The sequence below is a fragment of the Oncorhynchus mykiss genome, chromosome 16, assembly GCF_013265735.2.
Source record: "Oncorhynchus mykiss isolate Arlee chromosome 16, USDA_OmykA_1.1, whole genome shotgun sequence".
NCBI lineage: Eukaryota > Metazoa > Chordata > Actinopteri > Salmoniformes > Salmonidae > Oncorhynchus > Oncorhynchus mykiss.
Window position 1 is genome coordinate 38,088,122 of NC_048580.1, and position 21,049 is coordinate 38,109,170.

Here is a 21,049-nt window from a genome sequence, read left to right on the forward strand (position 1 = left end):
TTTCCTCCCTCCTCTGTGTAGACCTAATGACTGAGATGATGGACTGTTCAAGTGACCTGGTGGGTTCTGGTATTCCCTTCCTGGACTACAAGGCGTATGCAGAGCGCATTTTCTTTCCTGGCCACCGGGAGTCGCCACTGAGGCGAGATTTGGACGTGCCGGAGTGCCGTAGACAGACGGTGGAGCAGGGACTGGTTCAACTGTCCAACCTCCTCAACAGCAAACTATTCCTCACCAAGGTAACCTTAACCAACTCTGAAGAAGTGAACTTGACCTACCGTACCTCTCAATACCATTCAGACTATAAAACGTCAGCGGTAATATGTAACGCATGCACGTTATGCTTCACGTTCACTGTGTCACTGTTTTGACCCCTTTGTGCCACTCTCTCCCAGTTCATCCACACCCTGGAGGTGCAGCGGACCTTCTCCCCTCGGGACCGGGCCTACGTGGCCTCCCTGCTCACCGTGGCCCTGCATGGGAAGCTGGAGTACTTCACTGACATCCTCAAGACTCTGCTAAACGACCTGGTGGTGCAGTACGTGGCCAAGAACCCCAAACTCATGCTCCGAAGGTGAGGGGGGCTGATCAGTATATGTTCTCATCAGTCTTGGGTAATGGCAGGCTTCTTCCTGTGTCTTTTTTTTAAAGTCTCTTGTGGTTTTCCTATCCGTGTTGGACACATTCATGTGGAACATGTTCTGTTTCAGAACTGAATCGGTGGTCGAGAAGCTCCTGACCAACTGGATGTCCATTTGTCTGTTCACCTTCCTGAGGGTGAGTAGCTCAGCCTGCTCTTTCCCCATTCACCCCCCCTGTGTCTCCTCACTAAAGAGGCATTTAAAGAAACATGTCCCATCTGTGCTGTGTTATTAGGACACTGCAGGGGAGTCCTTCTACATGCTGTTTAGAGCCATTAAACACCAGGTGGACAAGGGACCGGTGGACGCCGTGACAGGAAAGGCCAAGTATACACTCAACGACAACAGGCTGCTCCGCGAGGACATAGAGTACAAAACCTTGGTGAGAGCACAGCACACACAAACCCTGATGTCCCTTTACCATAAATACACATCTACATTCAGGTTTTGTTTATCATTATAAAGCAGGGGCTGGAATAAAGGAGCTGTGCAACATGGTGAAGTAGTCATGTTTTTTTTTGTGTAGTGATTTAATTAACTACCATTAACCTTCCAGACGCTGAATGTCCTCATGCCAGCGACAGGCAACGGTGGTGTGCCCCAGACCGCTCCTGCCAAGGTGCTGGACTGTGACACCATAACCCAGGTGAAGGAGAAGGTCCTGGAACAGGCATGGAAGGGCATGTCCTTCTCCCAGAGGCCCCACACAGACTCTCTCCACCTGGGTGAGCCTCCACTACAGCTCTCTGTCATTCACTGTTCAATCTGAAAAGGTGACATCTTTGTCCATTCTGGCATGCCAGGTAGAAATGAAGCCAAAGAACATTTATCCAAGTTAATGGGCGTACTATAAACCTGAAACACCCTAGAATTGACAAAGCCAACAGAATCCTTCCTTGGTCACCAGTTCTAATCAACTATTTTGATAGCTAATCTTTTGTATTGTGTCCTTGATCAGAGTGGCGTGCGGGCATGGCAGGTCACCTGATCCTGTCAGACGAGGACTTGACGTCGGTGGTGCAGGGCTCCTGGAAACGCCTCAACACCCTGCAGCACTACAAGGTCAGAAATGGCAGGCCACACATCCCATCCATCCCTATCCCCTTTAACTAGAATGACTACATGACTGTGAAGTATTTGTTTTGTTTACTTTGTTCATTTGATTGAATGATTTTACAAATGGTCTGCAGGTTCCGGATGGAGCCACTGTTGCACTGGTACCCCGGAACTCCAAGCACATACACAATGACAACCATGACTACTTTCCTGGAGAGAGTTGAGTCTCAACTAATCTATTTGCACATACGTGCAGCATGGTCATAGGATATTGTTCAGCAAATTTGGACAATGCACACATTTGGGGGATTCTGCATTTAAAACATAAAGATGTAGTCTAGGTACAGTGTATACGTTATATCAGAGATGTCTGACCGTGTGTGTCCCTCTATCAGAGACGCCCATGTTGGACGATGGGGACGAGGGAGGTGTGAAGCTCTGGCACCTGGTGAAAGCCAATGAGGAGCCAGACCTGCCCAAACACAGGCGTGGCAGTCTGAGAGAGAGGGAGAGAGAGAGGGCCAAGGCCATCCCCGAGATCTACCTCACACGCCTACTCTCCATGAAGGTGCCAGAATGCACATGCACAACACAATGCAACAAACAAGCAGTCACACACACACACACACACACACAAACGGTATGTGTAATATTTACACTTGTGCATATATTTATCCCCATATCTTCCTACTTTCTCTCCCAGGGCACACTGCAGAAGTTTGTGGATGACTTGTTCACAGTGATCCTGAGCACTAACCAGCCAGTTCCCATGGCTGTCAAGTACTTCTTTGACCTGCTGGATGAGCAGGCTCTGCAGCACAACATTACAGACCCTGAGACCATCCACATCTGGAAGACTAACAGGTAACTCGGTACTACTACTACTACTGGCTCATTTGCTTTTAAACGCAAGTGTTTCCTGTCCTTTGTAATTACAGTAACCAATACAAACCTGGGCTCGTTTTTATATCAATATCAAATCATTTCTGGGTAACAATTAAGTACCTTACTGTAATTGATTTCCATTGAAATGGGCAAAAATAGCTTTTTAACAAAACTATTTCTCAAGCAAGAATTTTGCTAGGAATGTCTGGCCCTTACCAAAATGTACCATGGTAGTGCAATAAAAAAAATCCATGGTTCTATCATTGTTTTCTGGTCAACTCCATGGCAGGAAATTACAATGGTATTATCACCAGGACCATGGTATTTTCCTGCCATGGTAGTGAACAAAAAAACATGATGGTACCAAAGTATTGTTTTTCATTGTACTACCATGGAACAAAAATGTACTGTGGTAGTACAACGAAAAAAGCCATGTTTTTGTACTAGCAGTATGTGAACCATGAAAGTATGGTAGTTGTTTAAAATGTATTATCATGATGGTCTGTGTCCCACCATTTTTCAGGTAAAGTGACCAAAAATGTAGTAATTTGTGGTACTCACATAATGCAACATTTGACTTCTCGCTCTGCAGTGGCAAAGCTTAGGCCTAGTGTACCCTCTTAAAGCCCTTTAGCTCATAGCAAAAAACCATAACACACATGATCTAGTAGTGTACCATCTTAAACCTTCTGATCTGGATATGATATTGTAAGAAGAATGAAGGGATAGTGGTGGAGAGTCGACTCCAAAGTAATTGCTTCCTCGAACTCCTTTCCTGTTGGCTCCCATTTTCCTCGAATCCTAAGATTCCGTTTTTTTGCAACCGAGTCTGAGTAGTTGCCATAAGCTACTTCCAAGAACACAAACTCTTATATCATTCATGGTATTCATGGTAGAGCCAGGGGAGGGGCATAGGTAGGCAAGGTCAGCCACCAGGCAGACAGTCAAAATCATGCATAGCATCAGTAATCAAAAGTTGTATCTCTCAAATTCTTGGCATGCAAAGTCTCCAAAGTTCATGAAAGTAGGGGCAATCAATTAGTAAGTAGGCTCTTCTACACGCAACAGACACTGGCATATTTCATAGCGAAGAGAAACAACAGGCAAGCCAGCGAGGGAGAGCAAGAGGCAGTTGGAATATTTTAGTTAACCTTTATTTAACTAGGCAAGTCAGTTAAGAACAAATTCTTATTTACAATGACGGCCTAGGAACAATGGGTTAACTGCCTTGGTCAGGGGCAGAACAACAGATCGGGGATTCGATCTAGCAACCTTTCGGTTACTGGCCGAGGCGGAGCTTAGCGAAGGGTCAATTGTTGAGGAATGTACGTACGAACTATCTTGTGAACTTATTTTTTCTCAAAGGCCCAGTGCAGTCAACACTAAGGTTGGAATAATACTGTAAAATTGTGCAAATTATGATAATGCTCTTTTAGTCTACGGTAAATTAGCTAATAGACCAATAAGAAAGAGTTTCAAACCTCTTTGCCAATAACAGCTAGTTTTCAGTTTTCCCCCTCTCCACTCAGACCATTCCCAGACAGTACTAGCAAAGTTCTTGCTTGAAAAATCACAGTAAGGTACTTAATAGTTACCCAGAAATGATTTGATATTGAGAGTTGGCGCAGTGGTCTGAGGCATGGCATTGCAGTGCTAGAGGCGTCACTACAGACCCAATTGGCCCAGGATCATCCGGGTTAGGGGAGGATTTGGACAGCCGGGATGTCCTTTTCCCATCGCGCTCTAGCGACTCTCCTATTGGCGGGCCGGGTGCATGCATGCTGACTTCGGTTGCCAGTTGTACTTTGTTTCCTCCGACCCATTGGTGCGGTTGGCCTCCGGGTTAAGCTAGCAGTGTCAAGAAGCAGTGCGGCTTTGCAGGGTCATGTTTCGGAGGACGCATGGCTCTCGATCTTCGCCCCTCCCGAATTCGTACTGGAGTTGCAGAGATGGGACAAGACTGTAACTACCAATTTGGATATCACGAAATTGGGGAGAAAAAGGGGTAAAATGTTCAACCAGGAATTTAAAAAAAAAATAAATCCAATGTAGCCGTTTTATTATATATGTTTTAAATTTTTTGTGTAGTGTTTTGGGAATCTGGGCCCATGGCTTGGTCATTGAATAGACTTAAGTTATTTCTGCATTTTATATGGTGCGACTTGTTTGTTGTTTTGTTTTCCCACCAGTTTACCCCTGAGGTTCTGGATCAACATCCTGAAGAACCCCCAGTTCATCTTTGATGTTCAGGCATCAGACCATGTGGATGCTGTGCTGTCTGTCATAGCCCAGACCTTCATGGACTCATGTACCATCGCAGAGCACAAGCTGGGCAGGGTGAGCCACACACAGGGAGAGGATACCTTACCGAGGATGCTAAGGGGGAACGGCAGATATAGCAGAAATTAAGGGAGAGTAGAGATGCCAAAGGTTTTGAAAGAAAGAATACTAGATAATGAGAGCATGCAGGTTCTCAACATTCATGTAACCATACTGTGTTTCGAATATAACATGTAAATGTTTTCTCCCCGCTAGGACTCTCCTATCAACAAGTTGCTGTATGCCAGAGATATCCCACGGTACAAGCAGATGGTAGAGAGGTGAGAAAACACCAGGCTCTTGCCCTCCTGATTGGCAGAGCAGAGAGGGCATCGCCACTGTATCAGTGGATTGCCGCAGCCACACAGAGCCTGCAGGGCTTCTTCTATGGAGAGTCTGTCTGGCAGCACGCTGCACACACCATTGCTGTAGCTATACACTATGCTTGAGGAAACTCAGTCATACGAATTCTACTGTACAGTCTTGGCCAAAAGTTTTGAGAATGACACAAATATTAATTTCCACAAAGTTTGATATTTTTGTCAGATGTTACTATGGAATACTGAAGTATAATTACAAGCATGTAATAAGTGTCAAAGGCTTTTATTGACAATTACATGAAGTTGATGCAAAGAGTAAATATTTGCAGTGTTGACCCTTCTTTTTCAAGACCTCTGCAATCCACCCTGGCATGCTGTCAAGTCATTTCTGGGCCACATCCTGACTGATGGCAGCCCATTCTTGCATAATCAATGCTTGGAGTTTGTCAGAATTTGTGTTTTTTTTTGTTTGTCCACCCGCCTCTTGAGGATTGACCACAAGTTCTCAATGGGATTAAGGTCTGGGGAGTTTCCTGGCCATGGACCCAAAATATTGATGTTTTGTTCCCCCGAGCCACTAAGTTAACACTTTTGCCTTATGGCAAGGTGCTCCATCATGCTGGAAAAGGCATTGTTCGTCACCAAACTGTTCCTGGATGGTTGGGAGAAGTTGCTCTCAGAGGATATGTTGGTACCATTCTTTATTCATGGCTGTGTTCTTAGGCAAACTTGTGAGTGAGTCCACTCCCTTGGCTGAGAAGCAACCCCCACACATGAATGATCTCAGGATGCTTTACTGTTGGCATGACAGTAATGACAAAATCCAATTTTCACAAAGTCTGCTGCCTCAGTTTGTATGATGGCAATTTGTATATATTCCAGAATGTTATGAAGAGTGATCAGATGAATTGCAATTAATTGCAAAGTCCCTCTTTGCCCTGCAAATGAACTGAATCCCCCAAAAACATTTCCACTGCATTTCAGCCCTGCCACAAAAGGACCAGCGGATATCATGTTGACGAGGACAAGGCTGGAGATCACTCTGTGGTTTTTTTATTTTTCATTTTTCGTTGTTGAACATTTTACCCCTTTTTCTCCCCAATTCTGTGATATCCAAATTGGTAGTTACAGTCTTGTCCAATCTCTGCAACTCCAGTACGAATTCGGGAGAGGCGAAGATCGAGAGCCATGCGTCCTCCGAAACATGACCCTGCAAAGCCGCACTGCTTCTTGACACTGCTAGCTTAACCCGGAGGCCAACCGCACCAATGGTTCGGAGGAAACAAAGTACAACTGGCAACCGAAGTCAGCATGCATGCACCCGGCCCGCCAATAGGAGAGTCGCTAGAGGGCGATGGGAAAAGGACATCCCGGCTGTCCAAACCCTGCCCTAACCCGGATGATCCTGGGCCAATTGGGTCTGTAGTGACGCCTCTAGCACTGCAATGCCATGCCTCAGACCACTGCGCCAACTCTCAATATCAAATCATTTCTGGGTAACTATTAAGTACCTTACTGATGGTAGCGCTCACCTTGTCTTCTCCGGACAAGCTTTTTTTCCAGATGCCCCAAACAATCGGAAAGGGGATTCATCAGAGAAAATGACTTTACTCCAGTCCTCAGCAGTCCAATCTCTGTACCTTTTGCAGAATATCAGTCTGTCCCTGATGTTTTTCCTGGAGAGAAGTGGCTTCTTTGCTGCCCTTCTTGACAACAGGCCATCCTCCCAAAGTCTTCGCCTCACTGTGCGTGCAGATGCACTCACACCTGCCTGCTGCCATTCCTGAGTAAGCTCTGTACTGGTGGTGCCCTGATCCTGCAGCTGAATGATAAATGCAATCTTACTGGCAGCAATATCCTTGCCTGTGAAGCCCTTTTTATGCAAAGCAATGATGACGGCATGTGTTTCCTTGCAGGTAACCATGGTTGACAGAGGAAGAACAATGATTCCAAGCACTACCCTCCTTTTGAAGCTTCCAGTCTGTTATTCAAACTCAAACAGCATGACAGAGTGATCTCCAGCCTTGTCCTCGTCAACACTCACACCTCTGTTAACGAGAGAATCACTGACATGATATCCGCTGGTCCTTTTGTGGCAGGGCTGAAATGCAGTGGAAATGTTTTTGGGGGATTCAGTTCATTTGCAGGGAAAATAGGGACTTTGCAATTAATTGCAATTCATCTGATCACTCTTCATAACATTCTGGAATATATACAAATTGCCATCATACAAACTGAGGCAGCAGACTTTGTGAAAATTGGATTTTGTGAAAAATGGATTTCAGAAATTAAATGCCATGTATTCATTTATTAGAAAAGATTAACAATACATTAGGTATTGGGGATTGGCTCTGCCCCTTCAGGGTAGCTCAATGCCAGAGCAAAGCTTCAATATACAGTCAGGTCCATAAATATTTGGACAATGACCAAGTTATTATTATTTTAGCTGTCACAGCATATTGGAGTTGAAATTAAATAATGAATATGAGCTGAAAGTGCAGACTTTGAGCTTTAATTTGAGGGTATTTACCTCCAAATTGGGTGACCGGTATAGGAATTACAGAACTTTTTATATATGGTCCCCCCGTTTTTAAGGGACCAAAAGTAATTGGACAATTGGCTGATCGGCTATTCCATGGCGTGTGTGTTATTCCCTCATTAGTTAATTTACAAGTAAGCAGATAAAAGGTCTAGAGTTGATTTCAAGTGTGGCATTTACATTTGGAATCTGTTGCTGTTAACCCTCAATATGAAGTCCATAGAGCTGTCACTGCCAGTGAAGCAAGCCATCATTAAGCTGAAAAATCTAAACAAACCCATCAGAGAGCAAAAACATTAGGTGTGGCCAAATCAACTATTTGGTACATTCTTAAAAAGAATGAACACACTGGTGGGCTCAGAAACACCAAAAGGCCCAGAAATCCATGGAAAACAACTGTGGTGGATGACAGAAGAATTTGTTCCCTGGTGAAGAAAAACCTCTTCACAACAGTTGGCCAGATCAAGAACACCCTCCAGGAGGTAAGCGTATCTGTGTCAAAGTCAACATTCAAGAGAAGACTTCACCAGAGTACATACAGACGGTTTACCACAAGATGTAAACCATTGGTAAGCCTCAAACAGGAAGACCAGATTAGAGTTTGCCAAACAACATCTAAAAAAGCCTGTACAGTTCTTGAACAACATCCTATGGACAGATGAGACAAAGATCAACTTGTACCAGAATGATGAGAAGAGCATGGAGAAGTGAAGGAAATGCTCATGATCCGAAACGTACCACCTCATCTGTGAATCATGGTGGGGGTAGTGTTATGGCGTAGGCATGTATGGCTGCCAATGGAACTGCTTCCCTTATATTTATTGATGATGTGACTGCTGACAAAAGCAGCAGGATTAATGAAGTGTTTGGGGCTATATTATCTGCTCAGATTCAGCCAAATGCTTCAAAACTCATTGGACGGCGCATCACAGTGCAGATGGACAATGATCCGAACCATACTGCGAAAGCAACCCAATACTTTTATATAGTCCAAGAAGTGGAATGTTCTGCAATGGCCAAGTCAATCACGTGACCAGAATCCAATTGAACATGCATTTCACTTGCTGAAGGCAAAACGCCCCAAGAACAAGCAGGAACTGAAGACAGCTGCAGTAAAGGCCTGGCAGAGCATCACCAGGGAAGAAACCCAGCATCTGGTGATGTCTATGGGTTCCAAACTTCAGGCAGTCATTGACTGAAAGATTAAAACTCACAATTTAATTTGTGATTGTTAGTTTGTCCAATTAGTTTTGAGCTTCTAAAATTGGGGGGACCACATAAAAAGTCTGCACTTTCAGCTCATTGTTTCAGCTCATTGTTTCCCTTCAAGTCCGTTGTGGTGGCGTACAGAGACAAAATGATAACTTGGTCAATGTCAAAATATTTATGGACCTGACTGTATAATAAAATAACTACAGGCAGTGAGCACAGTATTCTATACATCTCCCCCTTCAGGAAGGAAAATGGAACCAAACAGGTGGAGGCTGGAGTGGTGGTGGGTAGCAAGAACAAGCAAACTCATACTAGCAGTAGCAGAAAGTGGCAGAGGATGTGTGAGCAGAACCTGGTCAGTTTAAATAGACCGCCATATTAAGTATGAAGTGTTAGCATCTGATCTGCACCAATCTCAGACAGGTTAGCATTTTTCGTCATGAATCTTGTTCTGGAGGCAACTCTGCAGTGGTCATTAGCTGACACAGCCACAAAGTCATACAATCAGATTTTAAATCTAACCCCACTGCTAACCCTAATGCCTAAACTTAAATTAAGCACATTTTTGTTTTCATTAATTTATACAATATAGCTGGCTCCATCTAGCGTAAATCGCTCAGATCTGCCTCCAGGACAAGGTTTATTGGGATTAATATCAATTTGCCAATCTTAGCTGATGCATACACCTGGGTTTCCCTTCTGAACCAGCTTCTCTTTATGAATGAGTGGTGTGTGTGTATAGCATATGGATTTTATGAAGGGTGCACTAATCTCAGATTTCCATTCCATCTCTATTTCTTTCTCTCTTTTCAGATACTATGCTGACATCAGGCAGACTATTTCTGCCAGTGACCAGGAAATGAATTCTGCTCTTGCAGAACTGTCTCGAGTATGTTACATAAAAATAAAAAATAAACACTGGTGCATGTTTTGACAAATTTTCCGTTTAATCTTTGATTGTTTTTGCATAGAGCACTTAGAAGTTATGAACCAAAGTTGAAGTATTTCCACCTTTCTTTACAGAATTATGCTGGTGAGGTGAACTACCTTGTAGCCCTGCATGAGCTGTACAAGTACATCAACAAGTACTATGATCAGGTGAGTCCAACATTTTTATCCATTGGTTTTTGAGGCCCATACTTGTAATTTTTATTTGATGTTAAGCTAGTTGATGAACTTAACCTGTTATTGGTATTGTCTCCTCCCAGATCATCACTGCTCTAGAGGAGGACCCTACAGCTCAGAAGATGCAGCTGGGCTACAGGCTCCAGCAGATTGCGGCTGCCGTGGAAAATAAAGTCACTGACCTATGATAACAGAGTGGCCCTGAGACGGGACAGGCCGAGACCCTGAGGAAAAGACACCCGCTGTGAGGAGTAGTCCGAAAGGAAAATAATGTGTGAAAAGGAAAAAGACCTTGTGCATACAGGGCTGTGATTTCCCTCTCTTTTTGGCAGACTGAAGGAAGTAAAGAAGGTTGAGCGGCACTCAAAGTGGTGCCCTTCTCTTTTTGCCATATCTGTGTAGAGTTACTGTGCGTAGATTCTCCTGACAAGCTGCACAGGAGATTTCCATAGCAACCTGACTACATTTACCCGCTGCTACTCAGTGTGTACATACATAGACATTATCCTGAGTAAATTAGCAAAGCCCTGTTGAACTCTCTGGACTGCTGCAGAGTTTCTGCAACACAAACAATGTCTTACTGGGATGAAATGGATGGATAAAGCTTACAGGACTAAAATTAATTGAATAGCACTTATTCAATTATGCTATTGTCATTCACTTGCTAATGCCTTCTGTTTCCCTGAATCACATTTTCAAAGTCTTACTTTTCTGGTATAACTATCCTTTGCAGACAACGTGTGAGGTAGTATTGTCTTCACTCCCCATCAATGTTTTTGTCGATCCACAAAGTTGTTCTGCTTCATGTAGTTGGACACTAAAGAACAGACTGCTTTCAATACATTGTGAAAATGTTAGGTACTCCATGTGCTGGCTTTTGTCGTCACCCAGCTTTGACATTCTCTATGATTTGAATGTTCCTTTCCAAAATCGGTATGATGTACAAATCATTTTTGTGCATTTCTGATGGTAATTCTACAGTTCCCTATAATTGCAGTAGCCAAGCTGATGTTTTCCGTTCTAATGCTGAGATAATGATAGACATCTCTAGCTTAGACCTCCAGAGAAATCTCAGCTAGTTAATGTTCAACCTGCAGAATGTTTCCTTCTCTTAGCAGGGTGCCAGACTTCACTACACATTATCTGTCAATGGCAGACTAGAAGGTGTTCTCAAAAAGGTGTATTTTGTGAGCAGCAGGGGCTAGTAATCAAACACAACAATTCACAGAACTGAATGCGATCAAACAGTTTGTTTTAGAAAATGGCTGGTTATGTGACCAATATGACATTTTCTGCCAACACTGTGGGATGCGACGACTAACAAGCAACAGTTGTTCCTGTTTGCAGGTTTTTCCGACACTTGATTATTTGAACAAATCACGAGTATAGCAGGGTGTGTATCATCTGAATTTCGGAAGGGGGGAGATGACATTTGTCCTTCTGACTTAAAAGAAACTTGCAGAGAAAGGGGGGTGAAGCTAACATACGGTTTCCACTCCTCATTCTAGTATCTTTTCTCATACATATCCCCCCCCCAGAACTTGAAAGAGTATCTGACACAATTCCCTAAGATTTTAGTTCTGGGTATCCGAGATTAGTATAGTTGTAAAGGTTGAGCGAAAGGAGTATGAGATTGGCAATATAATATTGTTTATCTCATAAAACTTGCAGCATGACATGTTTTTAGTCTCAACAATGAATCCTTTAGCCCAAGGCCTCATGACTGACCTTTTTTATGACTGAAATTAAACGGTAGCCCTATTGTTTGATTTTCACTAATACAACATTTTAACCCTCAAGCTACTGACTGGAGTCATTTTGACGCCCATAGGTATATTTATCATAGCCTAACGGTGGTATATTAAAATCTTCAAATTTGTAATAACAAATCTAAATCCATGTTTTTAGTGTTTCTGTATCAATGTGGGGGTCATTCCTCCAATTCGATGCCTTTTGGGATGTGTAATTTGGTGGGATTTTTTTGTTGGTGATTTCACCTCATTTTAACATTCTGTCATAAAAAGTACATGTTCAACTTAATAAAAACCGTGTTTTCCCATCTCAATAGGTTAAATAATTACTATAGTAAGTGCCAAATAAAGTAACCTGGTTGACAATTTAACCTTAAATCAGCCATAAATCTCCTTGTGATGGGGGGGAATGGAAGCTGGTTGTGTGCAACAGGGAGGGGCAATTTGAGTGCAAGCTTCAACATTTAAAAAAATAAACAGGCTAGAAATGTTTTATCTATAGGTAACAGGGTTGACATGTTATGCTCGACCCATTCAGTTTCCTACCAGAAAATGGCCAAAAAGAGTAGAACCATCTCACCTGTTTTTACACTAATTTCATTATCAGATGTTCAAAGTGTTCACCTTAAAATGAGGGACTGTTTGTTTTTTTTACCTTAAAATTAATCACTAAATAAATAAATAAATTAAATACTTTTCAGAAATTACTTTGTCAAAGCAACAAAATAACCAGGGCTACACAATCATGTGAGAACTTTTTGGGAAGTCACAGATGATGCACGGAGGGACATGTCAAAATGCTGAATTTTGGCACATTAGCAAGTCTTTATATATAAAAAAATATATGCTTTATTGAATTGTGCATGTGATCTATATTATAAGGGCACTTCATTGAACATAACAGGCTTTTAAAATTCAATATTGGCGCAAAAATTTGCCTTAAAATGTCAAAAGGACGCAAAAGATACACATTTTGTGGAACAACCCATGGACTATTCAGAAATTCAATTCCTTTTGGGATAGTTTTGACACTAGTCAAAAACACTTAATTTTGTCTATAGTAATTTGATTTAAAAAATGACTTTTTATTTGAATCTAGGTTTCTCTAGACAAATACAAGTTATCCATTAGGTGGAGGGGGACCTGTATCAGTGATTTTGATCCAATACAGATCCTCTGCAGAGATACAGCTCCCCATGTAACTTACTTGCCTAACATTGTACATTTCTTTGCCATGTATCGTATGACTGTACTACAAAACCAAAATGACCTTATTTTTGTGCATGTAAAACGTGTACAATGTTTGCCAGTGGTATAAATACTTGATAGAGCTGCAATAGACTCCAGCTACATAGAGAGCTGTATTGGTCTGTATTCTCTGAAAAGTTGTTATTCTAGGGCAAATCTCCCAAAAAGTATTTATTTGAATCCAGGTTTCTCTGGAGACAAAATATTAAGTTATACGTAATCATCAGAGGGTGGAGGGGGACCTGTATGAGTGATTTTGACCAAATAGACCGATCACCTGCAGAGATGGAGCAGCTTATGTACTCGCCTATGGTTATAAATCAAATCAATCACATTTTATTTGTCACATGCTTTATAGGCAACAGGCGTAGACTAACAGTGAAATGCTCACTTACGGGTCATTTTCCAACAATGCAATTAAAGATTGTTTTTAAATAGACATGAGGAATAAATACACAGTGAATAACTCAGTAAAAATAAAGAGTAGTGGTAGCTGCAGTGTGTGTGTGTGTGTGTGGGGGGGGGGGGGGGGTAAAAATAAAGGGAAGTCCAGGTAGCCATTTTAATTAGGTATGTAGCAGTCTTGTTTAAAAGTCTTATGACTTGGGGGTATAAGATGTTCAGGGTACTTTTGGTTCCAGACTTGGTGCATTGTTACTGCTTGCCGTGCTGTAGCAAAGAGAACCAACCGTCTGTGGCTTGGGTTGCTGGAGTCTTTGACAATTGTTTGGGCCTTCCTGTGACACCGCCTGGTATAGAGGTCCTGGATGGCTATAACTAGGTACGACCATGTACAAAATCTAAATTTACCTTCGATATATGCCAATTTGCAGTCAAAACCGCTCAGAACAGTCTGTCGGTCATATTAATACTTGGTAAAACTGTAATACGGAAACCCACTACCCTCTAAAATGAACACATAGTGCTGTGTATTCTCTACGGTAAATGTTACATAAATTCCTATATTCTATAGGTGCAAGCAACTTGTGATATTTTGGATGCTTTACCATTTGTTTTGAGGTGACTTTGGGCATGCTTTTGAAGCATCCTGCCATAGCCTCTAACACTCCCATTGTTTTACTAACAGTGATGGTAATGCTGTCTGTGGGCTTAGTAAATAAAGTAAACTAAGCCATAAATTTGGTACATTTCTTTCAGGATCACTTTTTGAAGTGAATTTAATCATTACTTTTCAATAAAATGTAGAATATTTAAAATGGTGTACCGTTCCTTTAAACGGCAGTACTTTCTACCACAAAATATGACCATTTATATTTTCAACATTCTGAAAACGAAATGATGCTATAGTAAAATAATGGTAAATAAGATTTTTCTGTAGTAATGTGGATAGAATTTGGGAGAAAAGGCTGCAAATTGAATGAAGGAAACATATTTGAGTTTTTACAGAATATGCAAATGAACTCTAATTTAGCTAAAATAAGTGTTTTGGTCTCTTTTTTTTTTCAGATTACATTAATTACATGTCTAATGTTTTTTAAAATAAATATGTTGCTATTTTGCTATGACTGTTGCTTTTTCAAATATAGTTTATTCTTGGGGTAACAATGAACCCAGATGGTAATCGATGTATGAAAATATTTTGGTAGCTTGAGGGTTAAAATATATTTTTAGGTTTTAAAATTGTATTTATTTATTTATTTTCCTGTCTGGTTGGCTGCTGGTTCGTTATCTATTTACGAAGACCAAATAATCAATGGAATTACAATGAAATCCATTGTTTGAAAGTGAGATCCGATTTCATGCAAACGCCTGTCATATTCTTCTTTGGTACTGATGACATAGTCCACAATGAATGAATTACACTGTTCTTTTTTAAATATTTTTTAAATAAATGCAGTAGAAGCTTTATGTAGGCATATACTGGTCATGTTTTGACTTTTGACCCTTTTTTGATTTTCATTACTGTGTGTTTGTGGGTTGGGTAAGGGTATACTTTACAAAAAAATCTAAGTATCAAAATTACGACTCGCATTACATTCTGGGACTACTGCTTTTTGACATGTCAGTTTTTACATACATTTTTAGATTGTCAAGCTATAATAAGGGAATATCTGTTTGTTAGTAATGTAGAGCAGGTTATGTTGGTGATTTTTAAAGTGCATTTTTGTCATCTCTTGCCATGGACATAGCAAAAGCAATCCTTGTTTGTTTTCCTTGCTAAATTCAAACATTATTTGGATTTCCTTGTAAATACTTTAACGTAAGCCTACCATTAGCTTTCTCTAACTGTTTGATAGGTGAAATGTAACTTAATGTCATGCAATAAAATAGTCAAAATGTCGATGTAATTTGTGGTTTTGTATTTAAAGTGATCATTATAGAAATTTGCTGCCAGTTTAGGGCTTTGAGAGTACCTCTGTTATGCCGGCCATCAACTGCACTACAGCAAGACCCTTCAAGCTGGAGTTAAGCCTACCCTATATGGAGCTAGTGGCCCTATATGTGCCTAGTGGTTAGAGCGTTGGGCCAGTAACCGAAAGTTTGCTTGTTAAAATCCCCAAGCCGAAAAATCTGTCGATCTGCAGTTGAGCAAGACACGTAACCCTAATTGCTCCCAGGGTTGCCGTCAATAATGGCTGATCCCTGGCCGTGACCCCACTCTCCGAGGGTGTCTCAGGATATGCAGAAAATATATTTCCATTTCACAGCTTACAATCATACAGGTTACCCACTTGTACATGCAGTGAAACAGGACTGCATGTACTTTTGGGGGCCCCCCACCTCGCAACAAAACATTTTAGAGGCCCCCTTCTTGACGGTGGAGAGAAATTAAAGTTCACTTCCTGCACTTACATTTTTTTTTGCCATGGCGCATAGAGAACTTGCTTTAAAATTGTACAATTTTCTTCAATTCTACACATTTTGCCATGGGTTGGAAATAATTTTTGTTGCTGTTTGATAGCCAAATTCCTGCAATTCTACACATTTTGTATTGACTTATGCCATGTTATGATATCCTGAGTAAGAATGACAAACAAAATTAACTGCATGCTTTCCCGAGTTGTAGTGGGAGGACCACGCAACATATGACTCCAAGCTTACTTCGATATGATGGTTATTATATACATTTTTGCACATAAACAAGTTTCCACCGCCATTTCTCGCATAATTCATTTTACAGACACAAAAAGATCCTACCTTTTCTATTATTATTTGGTCGGGGGCCCGAAGAGACCACTTATGTCGCTTATGCCTGGATCCGGCCCTGTAGAAGTGCTGACGTATGAAGAGTAAACTGTATCATTAAAAGCATCTTCACATCATTAAGGTCCAATTTGTCTGACACAGATTTACCATTGAACATGCATATTAGTCCAGGAGCTGGCATAATCTAAATCTGGGAAAGTGACTTTTTAATGAAGGGAACCACAGGGTACTGCAGCACACTACTCAAAATGTGAATTGTGTTGCTTCATGTAGGCAGATGGTTTACAGTAAATGGTGTTTTTCCAATAATTTTCAGATTGCCCTATTTGTTATGCTGTACTTCCAGCCAATCATTCTGCTGTGAGATATTTACAGTATGCCTGTCTGGTGACTGGTGTGATGAAGAGGTTTAAGAGGAGCTCATGAAAACCAGATAGCCTTGGCAGAATGTCCTCAGTGCCATGTGCTTCACTCCCCTCTAACAAGGACCAGGAGGTTGTGAGTGTTCAAAAGTGGAAACAGTGTCACGTCAAATGAATGCAAGTCAGTGAGGTTGTGCTAATGAAGACCTTGGGGTTTAGAGGGGAAGGTTGGTGGGTGAAATAAGTCAGTGGGGCCTGGCCTGTTGTACTCCCTGCTCGTGTCTACGAGAAGTAACCAAGTTTCTCTCTAGTTGCCGTACCATGTTTGGTTTTAGTCCAGTAGCATTTGTAGTACAGTTACAGTAGCTGTGGCAGCACATCTAAAGATAAGTGATCATTAAAAAAAAACGTGCTTTTGCAATAGGCGTACAGAAAGGTGAGATATATTAAAACATTAACCATATGTTTATTGCACTTATTAAGTTTTAGACCGTAGCTATAGTGTAGCCTCCCAAGGTTTACAGGGAACATTTGAATTCCTACCAAGTACTGAGGATCAATCCCCTGTCTTTATGGGAGCTTAACATTTATCTCCGTTTCAGTTCATCCTTTAACATGGTTAAAAGGTTTATGCGATACCTATGATATCCAACTTGTGTTTTATATGCACCCCCTTCTGACCCAGTTTTCAAACTCTCCTCATCATGTTTGCGTCTCAGTCAAAGAAAAGCTACAGCTGAGCCCTTGTGGGTCTGCTACTTGTTACCACACATTGGAACAGCAGCCCTAATGGCTAACTGAGGCTTTACAGTTTATGCTGTGCCAAGATTAGGCCGTAATTCAATCAGGCCATAAATAGGAGGTGACTTATGTTTGCAGTAGAACAAGAATATTCAGCCTAAAGAAAATTCACCCAGTGTAACAGAATGAAACAAAGAGGTTATGATGACCTCTCAAACAAATCTGTCTAGTGCTAGAAAGATGTTTGCCCAGTTAGCAAAATTATTCCTGGGCAACTGTAGGCCACATACTTTGTGTTTTTCTGGCCCAGTATAAGCCTGGGTCCCCAGCCCAAGTCTGGTGCACATACTGTATCACCGTTAGATTAACACCGTTAGATTAAAAAGGAGAGGCACAGATCTGGCCCACACACTGATAAACTACAAATGCGTGGCCCAGCTCTGGCCCACAGTGTAAAATTATTCATTCTAAACAATGTGGCCCACATCTGGGCCATATTGTGCAAAACGATTGTAAAATAAAAAGGTGTGGTACCAGTCTGGCACAAAGGTATGGCTGAGTTCCTGTCTATAGGACCCCGGTCCAGAAGTGGGCCAGATGTAGGCTGCCACATAACCTTATATGGGGCTACATTAAACCAGCTACTCCCCAAATAACATTAAAATACTCTGCTATTAAATTATTCATTTAAACAAAAGACAGGAGTGGTTGTTTTATATAAAACAGATTGTTTGGATCCTGGATGCTGATTGATTGATATCAGGGGGTTACTCACCACAATCCCCAGGTAATATTAACAGGCCATTTGAATTATCGTTCCACTCTCCCACAGCCATGCCAGGCAATTCATAAACTTCACCTCACCTTGACAAAATACAGTATTCCCCATAAATTTAGCCTATATATTGGATTGCAACAGTTGGTGTTTGTCCAAACCTTGCTGCCTGCCTCTCCAACAATGTTGCATTTTTTTTTTGCAATCCCCACTGTGCCATCGAGAATGAACTTGTCTGGGTGAGACTGACAGCTTCTCTGAGCCAGGCAAATTCATTTTTCAGGATAATTATAATGGATCTATCTAAAGAAATGTGAAACTAACAAAACTGCACATAGTTTGCTGTCATTTCAGCTGCTTGTGTGCTATATTTAGTTGGCTAGATAGCAAAGTAGGAGCTAACCAGCATAGCAACATTATTTGCTTGGAATGGACGACCAGTCCGCTTGGCTGGCAACCATGCCAATAGAACGGACGACCAGCCTGTTTGGCTAGCAACTTCAGAATCTCATAACTAATGACTGGCTTTTGCCCGGATTCTGCTTTATGTCGGGCCTAAGAACAGCCCTTACGACCATGATCCACTAACCTTGATAATTTGGACAGCCACACTAGCTTTGCCCTCATGTGGGCGCTTGCAAGCAAGCAGGTTAGGGATCAACTGCTATGTTGAACTTTGATTGGTCCATCGCTCTGCGATATAGCAGAGTATTTGCTTTCTGCAATTTAGGTCCCGCCTTGTTCATACTTCCTCGCCCATGCATGCGTCGCTCAATGCCCCCGCCCACTTCACTTATCTCTATTGAAAACAAATGGGTATTCCGTTGTTTCATCGCTCGATCGTGGATCTGGACGGTTAGTGGGGTGTTATTCACAGGAGTTACTCCCGGGTCCTCATGCCCCTTACTGAAACATGTTAAGTGTTTTGAAACGTTTCTTGCCGATATTGTCGCATTGACTTTACAAAAGCGTTTCATAACGCTCCGGCAGAAACCAGCCATATCCACTGTAGCTCACGTTGTTGTTGAAAATGTTCCTGCCTTTGATCACATATATTATATTTATATTGTTATGACACTGTGCCTTTTCATGTAAAAAAATAAATAAAAGTGTTTACGCACATGGATTACTCTCTGCAGCTTCATCAATAAATCCTGCACCTATGAATCATCTCACTTCCCGTGCCTATAATATCTAGGCACTGTATTATTTTTTAAATTTCTCTCGACCTGATTTAGGTCTACAGCCTAAAGACACATAAATGAAGGATTAAGGGCTTGTAAATACGCATTTCACGGTAAGGTCTACCCGTTGCTTTCGGCGCATTTGACAAATACAACTTGATTTGAAATGTACCAATAAGTAAGGTCATAAGTCACCTTGGACCAATTAAACAGTCAACCCAGTCGTGTAGGCTATTGAAACCGAGCAGGGGGCCTCTTTCTCTCCGATCCATCAACTTTCATTCAGTTTATCGCTGTGCGCCTTGCGGTTTCTGAAGTGTCTTCGGGTGGCGTGTTGGAGCAGAGTGTTAACAGCCCAGTATTAATCACAAAGAGCAGAGCCATGCCTGAGACCTCACCCTGCTCTCCCCTGTATCGTGGCCGTGGATATTTTTACCCTCTCTCCAATTCCATGAGTGGGGTGGAAACATACTGATGAAAGTGTACGAATTTCACTTCCCACGGTAGCCATCAAGCAACTGACAGAAGTGAACTCAATGACACAAGACTCGTTTGTTATAGCCCATATATCTACTTTTACTGTTCCTAATTAGATCAAATCAGATATAGCTTATTATATAATTAGATAAAGCTCATTATGACTGCACCATAGAAGGAAAAATCTAATGCAGTGTACAGCACGTGTCCAGTGCAATACTCTTGTGCTACGTGGTTTTACTTCCTCATGCCGAGATTACTGTAACTCTTAGTTCAAAATTCTGCAGCTTGGTTTTTAACAGGCACCAGAAAATGTAACTATATGAAAACAAATTAAATTGTATTTGTCACATGCGCGCCGAATAGAACGGGTGTATACTTAACTGTGAAATGCTTGCTGACGAGCCCTTCCCAACTATGTATAGTTTAAAATTAATAATAATTAAAAAACAAAATACACAAGAATGGAGCTATATACAGGGAGTACCAGTACCAGGTAAATGTGCAGGGTATGAGGTATTTGAGGTAGATATGTACATGAAGGCAGGGAAAAGTGACTAGGCATCAGGAGATTAATAATAAGAGTGAAATAAAGAACAGAGTAGCAGCAGCATATGATGTGTGTGTGTGTATTTAAACACAACTATTTAAATTTCCATACACTGGCCACCCGTCACTTTTAGAATAGATGTTAACATTTTAGTAATCATGTTCAAGGCTTGGTTTAGCCCCATCCTATATCTCAGATATTTTATCTCCCTGTGAGCCAGTACACAACCTGAGATCCTCTGACAGGGCACTGTTGACCATTCCAAAGTCTAGGTTGAAAATGACAGGAGACTGGGCATTTGCATTAGGGCCCCTAGACTTTGCAATTGTCTACCAGAGGAGATCAGGCTTGTGCCTATTTTTAAATCTCTGCTGAAAACACACTTTTATAAAGATGCTTTTCATGTATGATTTCAATTCATGATTTTCAATTTATGATTTCAATTTATGTTTTTCATTCTCCTTCCTACTGTCTTTGTTTCTTTGTTAGTACTTTTATCTAATTATATTTCTTATGAGGTGAAGCATTTTGTTACTTGCATTGAAAAGGTATTATTATTATTCCTTGTTTTGATATATCATACTGTACAGGTATTTGCACATGGTGGGAAAAGGGGTGCCCTGGCGTTCCTGTGAGATCATGAACTGTTGGACTGGGGTCGTTAAACCCCCTAGTAACCCCACACAGCTGTCATTT

At 41.4% G+C, this 21,049-nt stretch overlaps 1 protein-coding gene across 3 annotated transcripts in view; it reads left to right on the forward strand.

The window, feature by feature from the left end:
• plxnb1a (plexin b1a) overlaps nt 1–13,432 on the forward strand; it is a 49,627-nt gene extending 36,195 nt beyond the window's left edge. For all 3 annotated transcript variants that reach the window (XM_021565733.2, XM_036946791.1, XM_021565734.2), the window contains 14 exons: nt 22–239; nt 396–574; nt 711–777; nt 877–1,023; nt 1,198–1,366; nt 1,600–1,703; nt 1,832–1,916; nt 2,093–2,265; nt 2,401–2,561; nt 4,772–4,919; nt 5,118–5,182; nt 9,786–9,861; nt 9,996–10,070; nt 10,181–13,432. In XM_021565733.2, coding sequence (XP_021421408.2) covers nt 22–239; nt 396–574; nt 711–777; nt 877–1,023; nt 1,198–1,366; nt 1,600–1,703; nt 1,832–1,916; nt 2,093–2,265; nt 2,401–2,561; nt 4,772–4,919; nt 5,118–5,182; nt 9,786–9,861; nt 9,996–10,070; nt 10,181–10,285 — 1,772 coding nt within the window. In that variant the 3' untranslated portion in view covers nt 10,286–13,432. The remainder of the gene's footprint in view (nt 1–21; nt 240–395; nt 575–710; nt 778–876; nt 1,024–1,197; nt 1,367–1,599; nt 1,704–1,831; nt 1,917–2,092; nt 2,266–2,400; nt 2,562–4,771; nt 4,920–5,117; nt 5,183–9,785; nt 9,862–9,995; nt 10,071–10,180) is intronic.
• The last annotated feature ends 7,617 nt before the right edge of the window (nt 13,433–21,049 follow it).